Source organism: Balaenoptera physalus, assembly GCF_965194825.1.
Source record: "Balaenoptera physalus genome assembly, chromosome: 16".
NCBI lineage: Eukaryota > Metazoa > Chordata > Mammalia > Artiodactyla > Balaenopteridae > Balaenoptera > Balaenoptera physalus.
In genome coordinates, this window is record NC_138898.1 from 50,631,544 (window position 1) to 50,647,015 (window position 15,472).

Here is a 15,472-nt window from a genome sequence, read left to right on the forward strand (position 1 = left end):
TTAAGAAATTACTCCTTCCCCACGTAGATGCTCCAAAATACATTAAGCGCAGTGAATAAACGTGCTGAAATGGATTATGGCATTTGCCTAAACAAAAGTACCTGGCGAGACAGCTACACATTATTAGAGAAAATTGATGGTGTCATAAATTACATGCTATTATTTCTTTGTTAGAAATAATACAAAGAGTACTAAATGGAGTCTCCTTTCCTATCTGTTTAGAGCTTTAAAAAAATCTTTCTCTGAATTAATTTGAGGTTTCGATCTCAAGAAAGAAATATGCCTTTGTTGTTCTTTCCAAAAGATGAGTGGAGAACCAGCTCCATGGCACAGTTTTGAGGTACATATCATTTAAAAGCTTAAGAGAGAATAATGGAAACCATTAGTGGAGCACAGAATGTGCTAGGAATTTGGACCAGTGTGTATATTATATTCAATAACAGCCACTGCAAACCTTTTCTTTTCCCCATTAAGACTTTTTATTTTTTTGGACCATGTGTTCTGTTAATATTCCTATTTTAAAAGGCGGGGGTTATCTTTTTGGATAAGGTCATTTTTATATTTTATTCAATCAATGATCAAGAATGGATTGGGGGGCTGTTCTGTGCCACGCGTGGCTCTGGGGAGACAGCAGGGAACATCGGACGTGCTTCTGCTCTCAAAGTCACGACTTTCTGGCGGGAGAGGAAGGAATTGCACAAGCAGGCAGATAACTAAATAGGAGAAAACCACCTAGAGACAATACTACAGGGAGATGTGCTACAGTGCCAGGGGTCTCCTTTGAGTTGGATGGTCAAGCAAGGACCCCATGGATGAGGTGACGTGTGATCTGATGACAAGATAGGCCCATCACTTGCAGATCGGAGAGAAGAGCATTCCCGGCAGCGGGAACTGCCAGTGCAAAGGTCCTGGGGCAGGAATGGACTGGCCTGTTCAAGCAGGGGAAATAAAGGGGACTGGGGGGGACGATGGAAAGAGGTGGGGACGATGGAAGGAGGGGAGGTTGAGGCGGGAGGCAGGGGCCAGGTGAGCAGCATTTCTGGGAGGCTCACAGCCTGAAAGGCTGGCTCTCAGTGTGAAATGCAGGGCTGCCTGCAGCAGACACCTTGGCGTCTAGTCAGGCTCTTTGTCCGGACCCCGCTCCCCCCACCCCAGAGCCCCACTTGCTCATTTCTTTGGCACTCCTCTCCACTTTTCCTTCTTGGTTCTGTTTTTCCCAGGAGAGCTGCAGAATGGGTTCATTTCCTGGCTTTTCCTCTCCCTGAGGTCTCTGAAAACAAGCAAGTTTTTATAAAAAGTAAACCCAGGGGCTCAGAGCAGGCCTCCCAGTGGCATCAAAGACAAGAGAACGCCGGAGCTTTGCCACGTGCCGAGGTCCCAATTTCCTGGTGCCCCGAGTGCTGGTCCTAACTGCTATATCAGGGGTCCTGGCCTCTTCCCCGACTCAGCCTCAAGCCCAGGACCGAGACTCTCCCAAGCCGCCTTCCCCCATAAAGAAGCTGTGACCCAGCCCCCCAGCCCCCATTCTCCAAGCGTCTGAGTCGGTGACCAGTAACTGCTGTCGTATCAGCCGCCCTGGTGCTGACCCCCCAGACCCTCCAAACCTTGCTGCTCTGGTTCAGGCCCACGCCCCAGGCAAGCACGGCAGGCACGTGTGACTCTGCCCCTCAGGGGCTCCTGTGGCCCCAGGAGTGAGCTCGGTGCACACACTGGGCAGGTGGGCAGTGCAGGGCCTCCCGGAAGCGGCACTCATCCAAGACCGGGGGCCCAGGTGCATGAAGGCCCCAGCGCTCGCACTTCTCTGTTGGGATAACTCCAAGGCATGTCGTACACAGTCCCCGGAGGGTGTCAGCCCCAGATGCCCATGGAGAAGCCCACTCATCTATGTGCCCTGAGTGGGACTCCTCCCTTCCGTGTCCCACTGTCCTGCTTCCCTACATAAAGATGCTTCCTTTCAAGTCAATGACTTGACCTCGATTCCTTGTGTCAGAGTCAGTCTTCCCAGCCACCTCTCCCACTGCTCAGGAGGCCCTCAGCCCTGATTTTGTCTTGAGGAGCTGCTTCTCCCACACAGGTTACAGCCCTGATGGGACCATCAAGACATCCTGCCTCCCTCTGCCTGCGGGTGGGCAAGTGTCCAAACCAGACCCGTTGTTGGAATAGGAGACCTGAGTCTAGCGAAGCCGAGACTGAATGTGCTGGAGCTGCCCCGTGATGGGGGAGTTCTGACGTGGTGCCACTGCTTCCCGCTGTGCGTCCCTGTGCCCAGGCTTGCTGCAATCCCTGTCCCTTTTCCAGGCTGGTTTGGGCCAGCTCTTCAGGCTTCCCTTCAGTTCTGAGAGCTACACTGCATGCTTCGGACATGCTGCTTGTTTGTTTTCACTAGTCAGAATTGGTTTCTGTTGCTTGCAGCCCCAGAGATCGCAAAGATAACTGCTAGTGAAGGAGGTTTGGTATCAAGGGGCAACTCGTGGAAGTTTGGATTAGGTTGGGTTGCCCCCAAAGCAGACCCTAAACAAGGTCTCAGGTGCAGGTGGTTTATCAGAGCGGTGATCACAGGAGCTCAGTGCGCCATTGGTAAGCACCAGTCTCAGCTCCAAGCCGGCCTTTCTACACTCCAGTGCTGGGGCTGGAAGCTGCAGCCCCGTTCTTGCTCTGCCAGCATCTCCCTGGTAGGAGAAGAGGGAAAGGCTGGAGGAGGGAGAAGGGCCCTGCTCCTTGTTTGTTCTCATCTCCTGGCAGCGCTACTTCACCCTGGCAGCGGCAGCTCCTTCCCAGAGCAGCTGAAGCCAGTTCTCAGTTTTTCCAACATTTGCCGAAGCAGCCTCGCTACAGTCTCCTCAGGGGTCTGCGTCTTCCAGGGCGGGCCTGCCTGCCAGGGGCACTCTCGCTCCACCTCTGGGCAGGCGGGGGAGTTGGGTGGGCGGTGCCCCCTCCCCGGGACCCCAACACCATCCGACAAGCCGCCTTCACCTTCACGAAGGTGTGAGACTCCTTGGTCCATGCGGTGCTTTAATGTTCTCTTTTGCTTTTCTAATTAAGAAGGCATTACGTCTTTATACTCAGTTTTAGTGCTTTATATTCAGTTCTCTCAGTTAACATCACCAGTGGGGTTTCTGTCCCCCGACTGGTGAAGGAGAGGGAGTGAGACTGGGAAGTGAGATGCCTGCACAGGCACCCACGGGGAAGAGACCAGGTGGAACATCTTCAAATTGTCCTGACAGGAGGTGAGGAAGCTGGGGTATCTGTGGACCAGCTCCCACCCTTCCTCAGGCGAGGGCGGCCATGGGGCGCTGATTCCCTGGCCCTTCTGCTCGCGGTACACGAGGACTTGTGTGCAGCCAGAGAACATCCCTGGCAGAGAGAACATCCTTGGCATGTATAGAAACTGTCTACAGGTGACCTCTGGGGCCACCCAAGGAGATAGATACAGGACAGAGGTTGGCAAACGTTTTCTATAAAGGATTATAGGCTGTACAGCCTCTGTTATAACTACACAACTCCGTCGTATCAGCATGAAAACAGCCACAGACAATACAAAAGCAAATAGGCATGATTGCTTCCAATAAAACTGTATTTACAAAACAGGCAGTGGGCTGGATCAAGTCCTTGGGCTGTAGTTTGCTGATCCCTGCTGTAGGGCAGGCACCAGCAAGGTCTAATACAAAATCCAATTTGCATATCAGGGGACACGTCTTACCTGGCATCGCTGCTTGTTTTTCCCTTCCCTTTTCATGTTGGAAAATTCCATTTAGGTCTCTCCTTGACTTGAAACTTATATTTTGAGAAAGGATCTTCAAGCAACCACCATAATCAAGTTTATCCTAAAACGGTTGTATCCCAGGTTTGTAGATGGGATGTTGCTGGTGAGAGAAGTCACCTCAAAACTCACACAGCATTTAGCACATTGATGATGAAGAACATTATTCAAGCCCCACGATTAGTGCAAATGTTCGACTCCCATCTCTCGTGCTTGGATACAAGCAAGTAAATGCCACAAAAAAGCCATGCTGACTTATGTTTTATTCAGACACATGGGGTTTTTGAGTTGAGATGTGTATTCTATCTAACAGGAGATTACATCCCTGGTCAATAACTCACCTGTCACACCTGCCCCTTCACCCGTGTGCTTGTGACCAGGAGTTACCTGGTGGCTTACCTGTCACCTGTGGCCAGTGGCTCCAAGACATGGGGTCGAAAGAGAAAAATATAGGTTGCAACCTCTGCCTTCCATCCAGCTTGGAGTAGACCAAGGGCATCCTCTTGGGTGCAGGGGAACATCTTTCAGGGCACTGTGATGTGGGACCCCTCCCTGCTGGGAAGGTGAGGGTGGGGTGGCCTGAAGCCTCCATGGTAGGAAATGGTGACAGTTCACATTATAACTAAGGAATTCCCAGCCTCAGTTGGCTGTTTGTGCATCTGAAACTCTGTGGGCTGAGATTTCTAATTGCCCCCATCCTACCCCACACAGCGCAGGGCTGAATATTAGGAATTTAGCAACGCAGAGTCTGCGTCTCCTGGCCCGGGCACATTTCTCATGGTCAAGTTCATTCTATCCCCAGGTTCACAGTGAGTCTCCTCTAAGTCCTGAGAGAAAAATGAAGCTGGCAGGCTGGCTTGGAGAATTTGCCTCGGGTCAGATTTTGATTCCTGGCGCCTTATAAACTCAAAACCAAATTCAACCAATGTTTTTTAAACCCAAGGAAAGGGACAATTAAATGCACAAGAGATTAGTGGACCAGCTCAAGTACGAGTTTATTAATTTGCAATGCAAAGAGGGAGCCTCCTTTCCTAGAGCTCCAGGGGCCCGCCACCCCCTCTCCTGGTGTCAATGTCCTTGGGAACCTGATGAAGGCATCAGGAGGCTGTGTGTGGGCTTAGAACCCCCCCTGGCAGGCGGATGGGGTTTCACGGTGCTCGTCTGGGGATGGCTTCTCTGTGCACTGGTCTCTGTCCTCAACAGACTTGAGCTCTTCAGAGGATGGAATCCCCCTTTATACCGGCGTCGCGTTTCCCTATGCTGAGCACCGCCAGATACTGTTCCTGACTTCTGTCCCCCACTCTCCATTTCCTAAGCTCCCACGTGCTGAGTGCTGGCCCCCCTTTCCCCACAGCTTGTTCCTCCTTTGGAGACAGGGAACCACCTGGCAGCTGCAACCAACCCCCTTCACTGGCGCAGGACACATCCTGTGCTCATGTTACTTCAAACTCCCAGTGTTTTTCAAACCCCTTCTTCTCTCCCACAGCTAGAGCCTCTAATCTTGGCATTCTGATTTTTAGAAATTTCTATCAAATTAGACTCTGCCTCCAAAAACTGACTCTGGCTACGCGTTCACCAATTCTCTTAATGCATTCAGCATTTTTCTCTCTAAATACGAAATGCTTGGCTATGTTTCCTAAAGGTTTTGTAGTGTGTGGTTTTCATGTGATGTCTCCAACCAGTGAAGGCATTGATCCCGTGAAAACCACTCATTAATTTGTAAGTGACAATAAAAATGACACATAGTAGTAACTCTATAAGAATGATCAGTTTTTTAACTTAATCTTTGGGAAATCATTCTTTGAACTTAAGTATTGAAAAGAAGCCTTCAGTCTGTCACAAGATCAGACTGGACTTTACACCTTTCAGTATGTGTTTTCAGCTTTTGGCTCTCAAGATTTTACAGTAGTGTTTCATAGGATGAAACTGCAAATTGTTTTTACAATGAACTATGATAAATATAATATATTTGTATTTTATTAATAACGATCAAGATTTGCTAGAACTGCATGTGGTCTCATGGGTGGAGCTGGTTTGTGATACTCTTCATGGTACCGTCCTGTGAGGAGAGGCTGCCATGTGAATCAGTACCTAAGAATATGTTTTTTCTTTTTTGAAAGAGATCAGTTCTTTTTAATAAACTCCTCCACAAGTCACAGGATTTGCAAAGTTGGTAAAGTACCATTTTCCATTTCACCTGGAAGCATGCTTAATTTTGTGACTACTAAATACAGTTCTGGATCAGGGAAGTTATAGCAAAATAAGTACCCTCTTGACACTGAACAGACACTGAAGTCAAGCTGTGGTGTTGATGCAGGGGTAGGCTTTCATTACATAGTTTATGTTATAAATACATCCCCAGTTACTCTTCCCTTATATTTTCCACTCAATTTACTTTCTTTACATAAGAATATGTTTTAAAGTGGCGTCAAGTTCTCTCTGTGGTAGAGACCCCAGTGCTCACCAAGTATTCCACTAGTTGTCCTATAATCTCTCAGTTGCTTCCCGTGTAGGCAGGGTCACTGACCAGTACTGGCCAGTGCACGGTAGGTCAAGTGACATGTGTGTCACCTTCAGAGTGAACGTAGAAGAGTGAACAAATCTTCATGGGTTCTTTTATCCTGCCTGCCGACTGTCGCAGCCTCGCATTGTGATGATAAACCTAAGGTTGAAGGTTGAAGCAGCTTGAATCCCTGGGTCACTGAATGGAGATCTGTGGCCTTAGGGAGTCACCCAGATCCTCTGTGAAATTTGTGCAAATCATAAATAAACCTTTGTTGTGTTAAACCTCTGAGATCTGGGGGCTGTTCATTACTGCAGTATAACTTAGTCTAGCCTGGTGAATATATTCTAGAATAGTGTTTCTGAAAGATCTTTGACTGTGACCCCAGTAAGAAATGTATTTTACATTGTGAGCCAATACACACACTCAGACACACACACACACATTTCTGAAAAAAAAATCTCAGGAAACAATAGTTATCATTAATATGCATGATCTATTCTATTCTATTCTATTCCAAAATGCTGGTTTTAACTCCCTAAATTTATTTTACAACTACTAATGGGGTGTAACCTGAGTTTGAAAAATGCTGCTATAGATCATAATTTGGGTATGATTTATTTGCTAATTATAAATCTTTCATGAATATTTATGAAAGCAAGTTTTTTAGATCTCTCTTTGGCAACTTTTAATTATCTGCTCCCAGAATGGATGGAAGTGTTTTTATGTAATACATATCACATCCCACGTAATTTCTGGAAGGTAATGTTTTATTGTTGAATCTCCTAATTTACATCATGTACTTTTAAATTTACTTATAAAATTTTGTCACAGGGAATAACAATGTTAACTTGATTAATTATTATTCACTTATTTTCATTTTTAAAATAAATGACTATAAATAACTATCTCTTGCATTAGAATCAGGATGTCATAAAAACCTCACTAGGTAGACATATTTTAGTGTTAATACTGGTGTAAAACATGAAATAGAGGCCAAATATTTTTAAATAGCACTATATATATTTTTATGTACTGTATACTCATATCAAAACTTGCCATTTCTATTAAGAAGCTGATAAGTTACTCTCTAATTTCACAAATTATACCATAACTGTGAAAATATGGACAACTATTTTATATCTGTGCTGCTATATAAGACACTTAATGTTTATACAGAGAGGTGCAAGATTACAGAGGTGAAGTAATGGGAGTTGACGAAAATTTCACCTGAATTTCCACCAGCCTTTTTCTTCAGCCAGAATCATCTTGATACCCTCTGAATATTCTTTTAGAGATGAATGTGGTGTCTGTTTCTTCAATAAATACACATACACACATTTTATGTATATGTGTGTATATACAGTTATACAAGTGTATATAAAGATATATACACATATATACACACGTGTATATAGTCTACATATGTATATATATTTCTGTGTGCACTTATACACACATGCACACATAACGTCCTTTGGTTTATTTTCAGACTGTTAATGTGAAATGAAATTTTGATGATTTCCATTTATTTTTTCTTTAACTCTAAACTGGTTTAAAAAGACCTTTGCAACATGTAATAAATTTCTTTTAAAAATCATAAATAGTATTACATTGTAAAGCATTCTATAGAGAAGGTCATATGGTGTTAGAGAAGACAGAAATTCATGCCAACGTGGGGGGAAAAAGAAAGAAAATGGGTTTTCCAGACTTTTCCCTTCAAGTTGCCACCTTCAGGGGATGGAACCTCCTGCTCTTGTGTTGCTGGCTTTAAGGAAAGGAACTCCAGGCTGAGCTACCCGCTCCCATGGGAAGAGAGAAGTGTGGACAGAAGTGGTTGATCAGTTCTTTGGAATCAAATCAAACTAACATATCATTTCTTGGGAGCGGGTGGGCATTGGGGTTGGTGATGAGGAGCCAATCCTCGAATAGGAAAACAAAGTGACAGCTGCTCAGAAAGCATTTCTATTTGGTGATGAGATGGGGTCTCTGGGGGTTGACTGGGGAAGAGGGTGTGTCACCTTTGGATTACATGTAAACCCCCTCCTGACAGCTTAGCTGCCGAGATGGTAACTGAGTGCTTCCGTACAGAGGGCTCCTCCTGCTTCCTTCGGGCCTCAGGTCACCGGGGGAATGAGCTGGCTTTTCCCCTCTTCAGCAGGAGGGGCTCCATACAAAGGGAGGGTCCATGTGAGATGGCTGGCCCCTCGCCCTTCACACACCTCTTCTGGAACAGAGGCCGTTTCCCCAACTCATCGGAGAAATCACAACATGCAGAAGGTGTTTCGCTCTAGTCATGTGTTTTGGCAATCAAAGCCCAAGCAGAAAGCTCTCGAAAACACTCAGCTTACCTCTCACTTCCATCAGATTAGGAAGCCCCAGAGTGACTGCAGAAAAGGAACATTCCTGTGTTAAAAACCACTAAGCTACCCTTTCCCAGAAGTGTTGCCATCCTGCCTTGCCTTTCTTCTTCTGAATAACTATGGGAGGAACCCCAGAAAATTGGGGATGAAGGCTACACACACAGGGTAATTTGGGCATCTCTAGCAGAGTTTACCATCACTCAGAGCAGCAGCTGGTAAAGGGCAGCCGGGCTACTGAGATTTTACACGTATCACGCTGGCCGAGTGAGACTAGCCATGACGTGGGCGTTGGTGGTAAGATTTCCAACCTTCATGCTTTCTGACTCTCTCTTCCCCATCTGGTAATTAGGGCACCTTTCAATTCACGCCACCTTCATTTGCGTCCCTGAAAAATCTTGCTAAAAGTCAAAACATCTTTCCCCAAAGGATTTACAGCATCTGTGCTTTAAGAGACTCAGAGCTCACCTCTGTCATAATCTTGGATTCTCCTTTTAAGTAACAGGTCCTCAGCTGAGACCGTGAATAAACGTCCTTGGAGTCACCGTGCCTGGCTTTTTAAATGCACTCTCTTCTATGAAAGAAACCGAGGGGAAAGCTGTCCCAGGTTTGTTGGCAAGATATCACCTATCTGAATGACAGAAATAAAGAACTTCGAGTCACAAATAGGACAGATGTGTTGGTGGGAACACTGTATTTGGGGCACAGAATAAAAAAGGTTGCTTCCATGGTAATGAAAATAATCACTGACAGTGAGCGAAGCTTCGGAGCAAGAAGTTGGAATCGCTTGTGTGGGGGGGAGGTTCGCTGCTAGGTGCCCGGCGGGGGCGGCGGGCTGGCGCTGGGGAGAGGGTGCCGAGGGGCTAGTTCTCGCCCAGGATGCTCTTCAGGCTTCTCTCCACCGCTTCGTCCAGCTCCTCCTCCAGCTCCTCCTTCTTGGACATGGCCAGCTTGGACTGGTAATCCCGCACCACCTGGTCGATGTAGGGGGCGCTCTGCGTGCCGTGCAGCATCAGCGTCCACTCCTTCAGCACCCCCTTCTGGGGCGCGCTCCCCACGAAGCCCAGCTCCAGGGTCCAGGTCCCCCGGGCGTCTTCCCCCCAGGTGTGGGTGGTCATGAAAGGCCACTTGTCAAAGCCCACCTTGGTGTCGTCGTCCCGCGGCCGCCGGCTCAGCAGGATGGACTTGGTGCCCATGGGGGACGTCATGTTGATGTTCAGGTCCCCTCGCCTGGTCGCGTTGACCGTGACGACAGCTTGCACGTGCTCCAGGTAGCGGACGAAGTTCTCCTTCCCCTCGCAGGCGGCGGTGGTGAGCGTCAGCACCAGCTTGCCGGTGGGCGGTATTTTCCTGAGGGCAGAGGGGAGGAGACCGTGAGGGCTGGGCACACCCTCCCAGGGGCTCTGGAGGCAGCTCCGGGGAGCGGGGAGAGCAGGGGCCCTGGGGTGAATTCTTTTTTTTTTTTAGGTAGCTGAAAATTTTATTAGAAAATTAAAATTTAGAACTATACAGTAGGGACTTCCTTGGTGGCCTAGTGGTTAAGAATCCGCCTGCAAATACAGGGGACATGGGTTCGAGCCCCGGTCCAGGAAGATCCCACATGCCACGGAGCAACTAAGCCCGTGCGCCACAACTAGTGAGGCTGTGCTCTAGAGCCCATGAGCCACAACTACTGAGCCCATGTGCCACAACTGTGGAAGCCCTTGAGCCTAGAGCCTGTGCTCCACAACAAGAGAAGCCACCGCAATAAGAAGCCCGTGCACTGCAATGAAGAGTAGCCCCCACTCGCTGCAACTAGAGAAAGCCTGCGCACAGCAACGAAGACCCAACGCAGCCAAAAATAAATAAATAATAAATTTATAAAAAAAAATAAAGAACTATACAGTAGGTTCGCATTAGTTACCTATCTTATACATAGTATCAATAGTGTATATGTGTCAATCCCAATCTGCCAATTCCTCCCACCCCCTCCTTCCCTATTGGTGTCCATACATTTGTTCTCTCTGTCTGTGTCTCTATTTCTGCTTTGCAAATAAGATCATCGGAGGAATGGATAAAGATGTGGCACATATATACAATGCAATATTACTCAGCCATAAAAAGGAACGAAATCCAGGGTTAACTCTTACACTTGCTGTGTGAGCCTGAGCAAGTCACCCACACTCTCAGAACCAACTGTGTGTGGACGGGGCAGGCAGCAGATGCTGTGGACACTGTTCCCGCTTCTCCTAAGTCACTGCTGGGTTTGCCTGCAGCTGAGGCTACTGTGGACCCTGACTGCATCCACCACGGTATCAGCATCTCCCAGCTTCTCTCCTGGAACCTTTCCCTGCCTCCTGGGAGCGTCCTCAGCCTGCGTGCAGGCCGGCCCCAAAGTGTCAGGGATTTAAGCCCACAGGGAAAGACCCGTACCAGCGACTGATGGAAGGTGGTGAGTACATACACCTGGCTTCCTCGTTCCCAGTGGGGACAACTCAGTGTTGCCCAGGGTGGCAAGATGCCGGTCAATCGAGCATCAATGCATCTTTATTGGATTGCTTCCTCTTCCCCGCCTACAGCTGTACCTCCTCACTTGTTTCCTGAGATCATCTCTCAAAAAATTGTCAGTACCCAAGTCCCATCAGGGTCTACTTTTGGGACAACCCAGACTGAGACAGGAGCTGATATACTTTTCTTTTAAAGTACTCACTACCTTGATAAGGAGAAATTATTGCTAATGTGATTGTTATCACTATCATAAAAAAGCTGAAATTGGGTTAATTAATCCTAGTGAAGAACAGTCCTTTGACAGATCAGGGGAATTTGGGAGTCTCTTCGGTCATAGAGTTGGAGCCCCACAGACGGTCAGTCTAAGATTCCTCAGCTGTCTTTCCATATAACTGATCTCCTTTCTGGAAGTGGCCTCCTTTGGAGGTGAGATGCTCAAAGGTTCTTGCACTAGAAACATAATACAGGAAACTACATTTGAGGAGTGCATGGTATAATGGAAGGACTCCAGACTTCGGGAATAAACCTATTTGGGTTAGAATTCTGCTTCTATGCTTAGTGGTCAGGAGAGCTTGGGAAATTTTTTCAAATACTTGAAGTCTCATTGTCGTTGTGGGTGGGTTTAAATAAGACCATGTAGGAAAACACTGGGCACAGTGCCTGGACCATGATACTAGCTCCCTTTCTCCGGCCCTTTGTCTTTGTTAATGTCCTCCCTGGACATGGCTTTTATTTTGGAGCATAAAATGCTGTGTATTTTTTTTTAATTTTTATTTATCTTATTTATTTATTTTTGGCTGCGTTGGGTCTTCGTTGCTGCATGTGGGCTTTTCTCTAGCTGCGGTGAGCAGGGGCTACTCTTCGTTGCGGTGCGTGCGCGTCTCATTGCAGTGGCTTCTCTTGTTGCGGAGCACAGGCTCTAGGCACATGGGCTTTGGTAGTTGTGGCTCACGGGCTATAGAGTGCAGGCTCAGTAGTTGTGGCGCACGGGCTTTGTTGCTCCATGGCACGTGGGATCTTCCCAGGCCAGGGCTCGAACCCGTGTCCCCTGCATTGGCAGGCAGATTCTTAACCACTGCACCACCAGGGAAGCCCATGGTGTGTATTTTTAAATACACATCTTGTAGAATACATCTACAAAAAGATGCTGGCCATACACCCAGCTCAGAGCCAAGCCTTGGTTCTACATTGCCCTTGGAACCAAGGCAATGAACCTGGGTGGGCTTGCTGGAGCTCCCCTGCAGCTCATTGATAAAGGCAATACTTTCCCAAGGAACTTAAAAATATACACATAAACAGTCTCATGGACCGTGTGTGCTCTGCGTGGACTCTGGCCACGGAGATCCAGTGATGGTGCAGGGGCGGGGGCTCCCCAGCACCAGGCTCTGGGGAAATCATCCAATCTGGTGGAAAGCAGGCATTAGGCCAGCTTTGGAGATGTGAGTACGGCAAGCCACTACCTGGACCTCTCAAAGAAGATGCCGCTTACTCAGAACAGGGTCAGAAACATAACAGGTGAGCTGATAAATGATTAATGATCACATGGGCTCCAGCCCCTGGGCAGAAAGCTACATGGGTAGACTAAAGGTCCAGTTGTGGGTAAGGAATTTGAACTTCCTGAGCTCATTTTCCTTACCTGTACAATGGGGTTATGACTTCCTACCTTGAAGAGTTGCTGTGAAGATAAATATAGACACACACTCATATACGTTGTACATTTACAAATGTCTAGACCAGTGCTGGCCAACAGCACTACCAATTCCTGCAAGGACGAAAATGTTCTATAGCTGTGCTAATACAGTAGCCACTGGCCACATGTGGCTTTTGGGCACTCGAAATGTGACAAGTATGAGTGAGGAACTGAATTTTTAATTAATTAAATTTAATTTTAGTGATCAATTTAAATTTATTTAATTTCACTAAATAGCCACACGTGGCTAGTTGCTTCTGTTTTGTATAGCACAGATCTAATTGTTGAGAAAATAATTGGAATTTTGCCATCCACCTGGGCAGGTTGGCGTGGGAACAAGCACACACACCTGTTAGGATTCACAAATTGTCCTAGAAGCCTTGGGGTTGTGGTGTGTGCCAGGATCAGAGGCCCCTCCAGGGACCCCTGGGCCCCAGGGAGTCTGGCTTGTTTAGCGCCTGGGGGACTTGCCAGCTCCCCAAACTCCCATCCCCACCTGCCCGCTGAGGGCGTGGGGCCCTGGGGAGAGGACATTCAACTGCACTCTTCTTGGAATGTTAAGTCACTTTGAAATTGACTTGAATTGTGAATTCCAGAGGCAGCAAGCTTGGCAGAGAAAAGGGAACACCACCCCCTCTCACAGGCGACCTGGCGTCGGTCGGTCGGGAGAGCCGGGGAGCAGCTCTCGTGGATGTTTCTTACCCTCTTCTTGCTGCTTTGAATGTTCTGACTTTCCTCCAGTGCCATATATTGCTTTTAGAAGAAAAGGAATACAACTCATTCTTATTTTAAAAGAACAGGGACAGGTGTTCAGGAAAAGTCAGTTTATCAGAAGGTTGCAGTAGGAGGTGGTTGTTTGCGGAACCAAAGAAGCTCTTCAGAGACTCTGATCTAGCCACACAGCCACGTTTGGGAACACACTCGCTGCTGAAAATGCGGCACCCATCAGAAGGTGTGAGCTCTCTGAACTTTCAGAAATAAGCACAGAAGCCTGGGGCTCAAGTCCTATAAAGACAAACATGGCTTATATCTTTGTCTTACTGCATGTTGGTGCAAAATGAGGGCTCAGTGACTTTGTGCCTAGAAATAGGCGTTGCTTCCCAGGGGGCCCTTGGAATGTCCTTTGGGTTCTCAATCCTCAGCCGTATGATAAAAACAGTTATGAAGCTGTAGTTGTTTTGCTAGAATAATAATAGTAACAATGGCAGCTGCCCTTTCCCGAGTGTCTAAAACGCCTGCCATGTGGTAGTCACTGAAGAACACTCAACAGGGGTCACTCGATGTTTGCTCTTCCCCATGTCACAGTGTCAGGTGGGCATTAACCCACACAGAAGACACTGCAGCTCAGAAGTGACCAGTCCACAGCCACCCGGCCAGCATGGTGTGGCCAAGCACACCCTCTGCTCTCTCTACTATGCTGCTTCAGGCATTCAGATCAGGTTTCAACGTTGATCTCCAAATTCACTTAAAATCCGGAGTTCGCCACAGTCTTCAAGGAGCTGAGTGAACAGGGGAGGGTGGAAGTGGCCTGCGCCTGACAGCGTGCTCTGGGGACACGCTGGCCGATGGGGCGGCCTGGGCTTCCTCTGCTCACGGCCCTTGGCTGGTCCAGCACAGATGCTCACAGCCAGTTCTATTTTTCCCTTTTATTTTAGTCAAGCATCCTTTACAGACTCTCCCGATAAAGTCTCTTTAGAAAATTGCTTTTCGAATTGACTGCTTCTCTGGGAAGATGAGTGCTGAGGAAACGCATAACCCTGACGGTTGCCACTCACCCGCTCAGAGGCCGTTTCTGTGCAGCCCTGCATAGAAAGTGGCAGCTGTCAAGCCTGCAGACCCCTGCAGACCCCGTCCCAGCCCCTGAGAAGTTGGATTCCTGGTGATAAGGCTTCCTCTGCCAGAGGCATAAGCTGGCCTGGGCATTGCCCTCAGGACCCCCTGCCCAGCCTCTGAGTTCTTCCATGAGCACATCTGCCCCAGACCTCACTCACCTGCATCTGAGAACAATTCAGGTGTGGGTGGACGAGGGGACACAGAGCCCTTCCAACAAGGCTGCCTGCCCCCTGCCCCTGAATCTCCCTGGCTGGTCTGGTGGTTTTATTGCCACCGTGTAGACATCTTCCTTGTGCCCAGGTGATGCTGGCTAAATGTTCATTCATTCATTCATTCCACAAATATTGATCCCATGACCACTAAGTTCCAGGCGCTGTTCTAGGCCCTGAGGACACACCAGCAAACGAGACAGACTAGGTCCCTGTCCTCCTGGAGCTCAGCTGAGTTAGTGCTGAAATAGCTCTCGAGTTTCCTTTCATTAAAATAATGCTGCTGAGACCACCCACAAATCTCAGTCTTCTGGACCTTACCCCAAACCTTAGAAATCAGAACCTCTGTGGGGTGGGGCGTTGATATACGTATTTTCACACGCCAACCAAGAAATTCCTCTATACTTTAAATTTTAAAAATTGCTGTCACAGTATATGTGTACATGTGTATTTTGTTTGGAATAAAATTGTCTCAACTAACAGAAGGTTATTTGTGGAAGGTAAATTCTCAACAGATTTGCATAAAAACCTGTAAGAAATATGTTTTCTATATAGACAAGAACATCTATAGATATTGTGAAATAAATTTCACCTAGTGAATCAACTGAAATATAATAAAAGACTTTTCCA

The 15,472-nt window shown here is 47.5% G+C and overlaps 1 protein-coding gene across 1 annotated transcript in view; it reads right to left on the reverse strand.

Moving 5' to 3' along the window:
* Positions 1-4,803: 4,803 nt before the first annotated feature.
* PCSK2 (proprotein convertase subtilisin/kexin type 2) overlaps positions 4,804-15,472 on the reverse strand; it is a 220,554-nt gene continuing 209,885 nt past the window's right edge. Inside the window, exon 12 of the mRNA XM_082431692.1 lies at positions 4,804-9,973. Coding sequence (XP_082287818.1) covers positions 9,487-9,973 — 487 coding nt within the window. The 3' untranslated portion in view covers positions 4,804-9,486. The remainder of the gene's footprint in view (positions 9,974-15,472) is intronic.